The sequence below is a fragment of the Gavialis gangeticus genome, unplaced genomic scaffold (assembly GCF_001723915.1).
Source record: "Gavialis gangeticus isolate Ggan-Ray unplaced genomic scaffold, GavGan_comp1, whole genome shotgun sequence".
Classification (NCBI taxonomy): domain Eukaryota; kingdom Metazoa; phylum Chordata; order Crocodylia; family Gavialidae; genus Gavialis; species Gavialis gangeticus.
Window position 1 is genome coordinate 118,077,562 of NW_017729022.1, and position 7,266 is coordinate 118,084,827.

At 48.2% G+C, this 7,266-nt stretch overlaps 1 protein-coding gene across 1 annotated transcript; it reads right to left on the reverse strand.

Annotated features, from left to right (window-relative positions):
* Positions 1 to 2,440: 2,440 nt before the first annotated feature.
* LOC109296589 (homeobox protein NANOG-like) lies at positions 2,441 to 6,535 on the reverse strand. Its single transcript, XM_019516046.1, has 3 exons — positions 6,267 to 6,535; positions 5,493 to 5,582; positions 2,441 to 4,721 (listed from the first exon to the last, which is right to left on the reverse strand). The coding sequence occupies exons 1-3, from the start codon at positions 6,504 to 6,506 to the stop codon at positions 4,299 to 4,301; spliced, it is 753 nt and encodes a 250-aa protein (XP_019371591.1). The 5' UTR covers positions 6,507 to 6,535; the 3' UTR covers positions 2,441 to 4,298.
* Positions 6,536 to 7,266: the final 731 nt, after the last annotated feature.

Here is a 7,266-nt window from a genome sequence, read left to right on the forward strand (position 1 = left end):
CTCTAGTGAAATAGCAATGGTGCTCATTTCCTCCAAGGTTTTGAGACTGAAGGAGTCTTAAATCCTTAAAGAAAACAGTAAAATCCCCTGCTAACCATATAATGGTTAGAATACAACACTGCCCTCATCTTTGGTATTGGCTGGCCTCTTCTTTTATTTGTAGCAGTCTCAGTAAGGGGCCAAATATTGCACAGGCTGTGGAAACTGAGCATCCTTCACATGTGTGGCACGAGCAACTGTGGGAGCCAGGAAGAAACCAATCACCATTGGCTGGATGTGGGACACTGTGAGCCTGGGGAAGCCTGCCTTATTCCTCCCCATATTCATTCTTGAGCAGTGGAGGACTAGAAGCCAAACACATATCAGAAAGCTTTATCAGCAGAGCTATCCATTAGAAGTATGGTGGGCAGGAAGGAGAGGGAGGGGTCAGACTCCTGACTGACAGTTCTGGCCACAGCCCCCTCCCTTGCCCCCATGTAAATACAAGATGCAGTAGTCAAGAGTCCTTCAGCTGATCTAACTTAGGGGTTCAGGGAGAAGGTTAAGTTACACAGGTAAGAAGGGATCCTCTTGCCAGCAAATGGTGTGTCCACTAGGGGGCTATGATGATCCATCTCTCCACCAGCACAGCCTGATCAGCCCTCAATTTTCAACCCATTATCTTGAAGCAGCATTGAGATTGCTGGGGAAGAGGAACATTCATTACAGTTCTGTGGCCTCAGGTTGCTGAACTGGTTATTCTCCCATACTTGACTGTCTCCCTAGACCAGGCAGGTTGCACGGGTCAGAACAAGTAGGAGAGCTCGGTAGAAGGCACCAGGTACAAGGAGAGAAATGAAAGAAGCAGGAGACAGACAAAGGCTAGGGACAGGCATTCATTTCCAGCACTGCACAGTTCCAGGCAGTCTGCAAAGCTGGCTTACAGTTGTTCCAGTCCCCTTGTAGAGAGCAGGAAAATCACCTCAAAGGCAAGCTCACCAGCCAAGGGGCAATGCTTCATTCCCCCTGACCTCGTAGCACTTTGCCTACAGCTGACACCAATTTGGCATCAGGTAGCCATAGGGCAGGGGCAGGCCCAGGCCCAGTTGCCAGGAAGAGGCAGAAGGTATGCTTCTTGCCCCTGTCAGTAACCCAGGTGCTGTGCTTGCAGCTGTAGCTGCTGCCCTAGGTCCCAGACTAGCCTCAAGACACAAGCAAGTGCCAGTTGACGCAGGACAGAAGACAGCTCCATTCAGTGCTGCCCTGCCCTGCAGGCAGATGACTGTTCTCACACCTATGGCCCACAGGCACTTGCCCTGTTGCTAGAACACTTGCAAGGCTTCTCACTTTGGCTAAGAGAGCCCAGGCACAACCAGCTTTAGCTGGTTCAGTGCATTAGCAGCCACCAGGCTGTAGGCAGTCACACTAGTTAACCACAGAGCTCTGGTGCAGGGATACAGCATCCTCCCCAAACTTGCTCCTAGATAAGGGAACCTGGGGTAAGCACCCTGGCTATTCACTGAGTGGCTAAACCTAGGAACTGTGGGATAAGGGGGGCCCTAGGAACCTAATGCACCATGCATAAGCATACAGGCATTACACATGGCACTAGAGAAAGATTCCCAAATGAGGTAACTTGCTCTCTGAAGAAAATTAGCAGTTTGTTGCAGGAGTCCTAGGTTCCTTTCACTAGGAAGTGCTTGAACGCCTCTGTTCACCCTTTGTGCTGAAGGGAAAAAATCCTGGCACAACATGTAATATTTGTTCATGGCCTCAAAAGCAGGGACACCTCATAATGCAGGTATCTGGAGAGCACAACACACCCTGAAACAGCTGTAGTGCATCAGCTCTCACCCAGAATGAGCTTGTGCAGAACTGTCAGTTCTTGTGCTTCCTTAAAAATAAACTCCTGTAATCTTCGGATTGCAGCAAGATCTCTGCTTCCAGTAAGAAAGAAGTTCTAGCCTCTATGGCTGTGGAGAAAGCCCTGCAAACAGGAAGTCATCCTCCCCTGGAAATGAAGAAAAGCACCCATTGTTTTTAAAATGCTGGTATCCTATGATTTTGTGGGCCTGACTCATGCTTTGCAACTACTGCCAGCTGACATGATTGAATAAGTTTGTTCTTTGTCTCCCTCTGTAAAAGGGTTTAGTCAGTGTAGAGTGCTTCTCATGCTTCTGGATGAAGTGAGTGAAGTTATCACATTGAGAAGGGGTAAGGGGAGACATTAACACAAACTCAGTTTATTTTACTTTCAAAATGTAAGCAGCATGGGTTTATAAAAAAACATTATGTGAAAATACACACACATGCTCATGTATACACAGTAACAGTGTCAGAGGTCACTGCAAATTGGTTTTTCCCCCTGCCTCATACCCAGCTGTTTCAAACTGCTTGCATTTAGAATTTCAATGCAACAGAAAATCCTCTGGCAAACACTGCATGTCACAGTGATTAAAACAAACACATTAAGTAAAAAGACTTCTCCATTGGCCACCAATAATAAATCACTATTAACAGGAGAAAAGTTGGTAACATGTAAAATTTGATTTTCTTCAATTGATGCCATGTATTTGCAGCAGGCCTAGGACCACTCAGTCCATTTCACAAGCAACAGACCGGGCTTGGCATTGGATTTGCTAGTGACTGGCTAGTTTTAGAGTTTTTATTTTAAAAAACCATTAACATTTATAAACAAAACCCAACAACTAAAATATTTTTAAAAGAAGCCCACCCACTTTTCCCCTACAGAACCAACACTGACACGAGAAGAAACTCAAGTGTTTGCCCTTGATGCAAGACAAAAACCCAATTAGGATGTGGGGGGGAAAAAGGTCTCCCCCTAGGGAACTGATAAAAGCCCCCCTTTATCAAGTTACTCAAGACCAGGATCAGAGAAGCAACTCTAAGCAGCCATGATGCACTGGCTCCATAGGCAGCGGGCTAGTGAGGCCAAATGGGATTTCCCCTTTCATTTCTAGTTTTAGTGACCCAAACATCAGGCTTGAAACTGAAAAAAAAAAAAAAAAAGTGTTTTACCTGGTTGCCATGCTCCACCCCAGAGGTGGCTGCATTCCAGTGGTGTTGCATTGTGATTTGTGAAGTGCTAGAGATCCTTCATGCCTAGATAATGAGTTACCTAGAAGAGAACTAGACAGGTACTTGAGGACATCTACTGCTCTCACCATGATGGGTATGCTGGTGTTAGATCCCTGGCAGGGTATTAAGGCAATCAAAAGTGTTGGGTTGGCAGAATAAGGATGAACAATTAGAGAACTGAAGAGCCAGCTGGCTAGACAGGAAGTCTCCAAAAGGCACAACTTTAAAAACTGACAGGCACAAGACAGAACCATTTTGCAAACAAACACTACAAGTAAAAGTGTCTTGATGACAATACTGATCTGGCAGGCCACAGTCTCCTTTTCTTTTTCCTTCTCCACTCTGTCCTTATATACAGGATGAATGCAATTTAGATTACTATTCAACCTGTGGGCCAGATGCTTAGCTGAAAATAGATCTACAGTACATAGCCCGACTTGCAGCAGCTGAGGATTGGGCTCACTCTGAATTTTGTAAACCCGTGTCAGAATGAGACACCCAGGTCCTAAAATGAGAGAAAGGAATTAGAGTCATTTTAGCTGGGAATGCAGTGGGACTGTCATATCTAGCCCTCAGAAAAGGCATACACATGTCCTCTGATAAGGCACATCATGCAACTGGCACAGGAGTTGGTAGAGGAAACACCAGGACTGAAAGGAAGAAGTAGACAAGAGAGGGAAGTTTGAGGTTAAAAGCTTAGCAAAAGTTTTTTCCTCACAGCAAAGGCTCTGCTACTGGCTGGGAGAGTCTTCTCCAGGGAAGCTTTATTGCAGGGATCCTTGGACCAAGGACTCACTAGAGCCCTGGAAAGGACCTATAGGAGTAGATCCTCCTGTACAGGACAAAGACATCAGGAGAGGACTTAATGGCATAACTGGCCCGTTCCACCCACCTACTCCAATTTCCAGCACGCACGCGCGCACACACACACACACACACACGGATGGCTTTCTATCAGCAAAAGCAACAACCTATTCCTGGAGCCAGCCAGGGCCAACATGATGAAAGGCAGCTTCCAAGCCACATAGCACATATACTCCAGGACATAACCAGACAGGCAACTCTTACAGATGAAAGAGAAGGCCGGATTCTGCAAAGTGCAGAGCACCTCTGCTGTAGCTAGGGGCACTAGGCATCTGGTAGGATCAGGACCTCAAGAGACTATAAAAAAAAAGGAGAAAGCAGACACAAGTGGGAGCAGAAAAGGAACCAGAAAGGGCCTAGGAATTGTAATTGCTTTGGGTGCCCTGAGGGTGCCAGACCGGCTGGTATGGCTGCCGCACACCAGAGCCCGGGAAGGACACTGGAGTGCCAGGGGTATTCTGGAAACTGTAGCTTTCTTCCAACTCCACACTGGCATAATCCACATTTGTGGGGAAGCCATGATAGAAGTTCACTTTCTGCGGGCTGAGGAAGCCCACAGCTTGCTGGGTGTTGCAGGGACTTGCAGCTTTCCCAAAGAATGTCCCCTCATCCTCAATGGCCATGAATGTGTACAGGCTCTGGCTGCTGCTGTAGGCCGGGCTGCTATTATAGGCCTGATGCACATTGGCCACAGTCTGGATGTTCCTGTTGGCACTGACAGAGCAGCCTTGGTAGTAACCGGAGCCGACATCCAGGTATCCAGCTTGATAGAACCCATTCTGAGAAAGAGAGGTCATGGATGAAAACAGGACCCTGAGGCACCCACTACACATGCAATACAAGGTCTCTTGAGATGGACAAGATTTTCTTTGCAGACCAAATGTAACAGGATCCTAACCCATAGGCCAGGGGTTTTCCAAACTTAGACTCAAGACATCCCTCGAGTATTGCCACCTCATAGCTTTCCATGTGTTTTTTTGACTATGGAAACTAGAGCCATTACGTTGCAGACAACTCAGAAAGGACACAACAGGTCAGATCTTAGGCACTCTGGATTCCAATTTAAAAATCTCTGGGTTTGTCTTGCAAGAATCATGTGTAGTTTGCACTTAATACTATGTGGCACCCTTGAGAGGATCTTAAGGAAGGCACCCTGGTTGAGAGCCACTGCTCTGCATACTGCCATGACACTATTAGTCCAGAGGTACAAGTTTCCAAATCCCCTCACAGACCTGCTGTACCATGAGTTGGATTGGACCCATATGCCAGTCCATTATAGTCTGGAAAACAAACTAGCTTAAATTGCTAAGAAATGGAAGCGTCATTTTTTTTTTAATCTTAGTCCACACTACAGACTTATATGGTGCTATAGGGGATAAAGTAAATTTAATACTGCAAAAATGTATGGAGTAATTACTGGCTGGGAAGCTCATAAGTATCCCATATTAGCCAAAAGATATAAAAAACATACAACTATCCAACTGATATTATCAAGGCCCCTCTGATAACTACCCATAGTGAAGACAGTGGAATCCCACCAGGCTTCATACCTGAGGGAGGCATGTGCCTTTCTCAATCCATTGACTTTCCTTCTGGTATCGCTTATACTTCATCCGCTGGTTTTGAAACCATGTCTTCACCTGGACAGGATGGAGGACAGGAGACAAGGTAGGACATCCATCTTTAGGCTTCAAGCACACACATGGCACTTTCACCCACTACTGAAATGCAGATTCTCCCCTTTGCCCCCCACTCAGCCGTTCAACAGGTTGGTTCAGACTAAGGTAGAGGGAAGAACATCCCTTAGTGAAAGGGAAACAAAACAAACAAACAAAAAAAAAACACAAACACAATCTAAACAAGCCACCCACATTTCTTCCTGTATCACAGACCCCAGTATTACAACAGCCAGTTCAAGACAGAGTGGAGAGTGCTTCCTACAGTTTTACAGACTACTCTCCCTTTCCTCCATGCTGAGGCTGGCTCCAACTCAAGGAACACGGCACACTAGAAAATGCTTCCTGCCATTCTTCCTTGCTCACTCCCAAGTTACTCCTCAACACCCATGCAAAGTAGGTGGCGGATGCAAAAGCAAGTGCAAGCCATACAGCATGGCATCTTTCTTCCTCTGCATTTGTGTGCAAATTACAACAGGAGGGCAAGAGGCTCACTGGACCTCGGGGTTTGCCCCAGAGGCCTCCCTGTTCCCAAACTGACCATGCAGCTCATCCCCTTCAGCTCAAGCAGGCAGACCACTTCAAATTGTAAGTGCAGCTCAGCCCCTTCAAGGCAGACACACTAAGGATAAGACCCTTGGTATTCACCTGCTTGTAGGTAAGCCCCAGGGCTGAGCCCAGCTCCCGGATCTGGTAGGGGCTGAGGTATTTCTGGCTCTGGAAGCGCTGATGGAGGATCTGCAGCTGCTCTGGGGAAAAGGCTGTCCGCATCTTGGCTTTCTTCACTCCTCCCTCACCTCCTGCCCCACTCCTCTGGGGATTAAGGTTTGGGGAGAGGGGCTCTGCATTGGGGCTGGTGGCAGAGTCCGGGGTGTATTGAATGAACATCCCAGAGCTGGAGGAAGCTGGAGAGAGATCTAGGGAGGGAAAGCAAAACAGGCATGAGGACAGTGTGCTGCAAAGACAGTGTAACCCTCCATCACACCCTACCTGGCCTCAGAGGTCTACATGGTTTGCATTAAGTTATGTCAAACTGAGCAAAGTTAAGGGAAGCAGTGGTAAGGGAGCCAAGTCACAGGCAGCAGCTGTTCTAGGGAAGGCTGCTTCAGGTAGATCATGATCAGACTTGAACATGGACCCAACTGCAACAAACGCAACATCACTTTTTTGGGTAGTACATGTCTCCGTCTGAGACGGCCAAGCTGCCCTCTCCCTCCTCCAGCTGAGGTTTACAAGAGCTCCTCACAGCATCCTTCACCGAGGTCCCCCAACAGCCGATTGAATGAAAAGCCAACACCTCCTAAATAAAGCTCAGTCTCCAAACTTGGGTGAGGTCTCCCCAACAGGCCAGCAAGGAGCAGATATCGGGACTGGAACAGGCCTGCAAGACCTCCCAAAGCCTCAACAGCCTCCAGGCAGGCAGGAGTTGCAAGCCAAGCCCCCCAAAAGCCCTTCCATGCATTCACCCCTCTCCTGCGGCTGAGAGGAGAGGCGGTGGGAAGGGAAGAAGCGACCCCCGGGGCCAACAAGGGGCAGCTCTTCCCCTCCGGCAGGAGCCCCAGGGGCATCTCTCCGCTGCAGGTCGGCGCAGCGCACGCGGCAGCAGCTCGCACCCGCGCGCCGCCGGGGCAGTGCGGGACCCGCCACG

What these genes read in the sequence shown, in the direction of transcription:
- LOC109296589 (XM_019516046.1), bottom strand. Translation starts at nt 6,506, where the DNA reads ATGTTCATTCAATACACCCCGGACTCTGCCACCAGCCCCAATGCAGAG. An exon ending in TGGGGCTTACCTACAAGCAG is followed by an intron (nt 5,583 to 6,266) that starts GTGAATACCAAG and finishes CATCCTGTCCAG; the next exon opens with GTGAAGACATGGTTTCAAAA. An exon ending in AAGGCACATGCCTCCCTCAG is followed by an intron (nt 4,722 to 5,492) that starts GTATGAAGCCTG and finishes TCTCTTTCTCAG; the next exon opens with AATGGGTTCTATCAAGCTGG.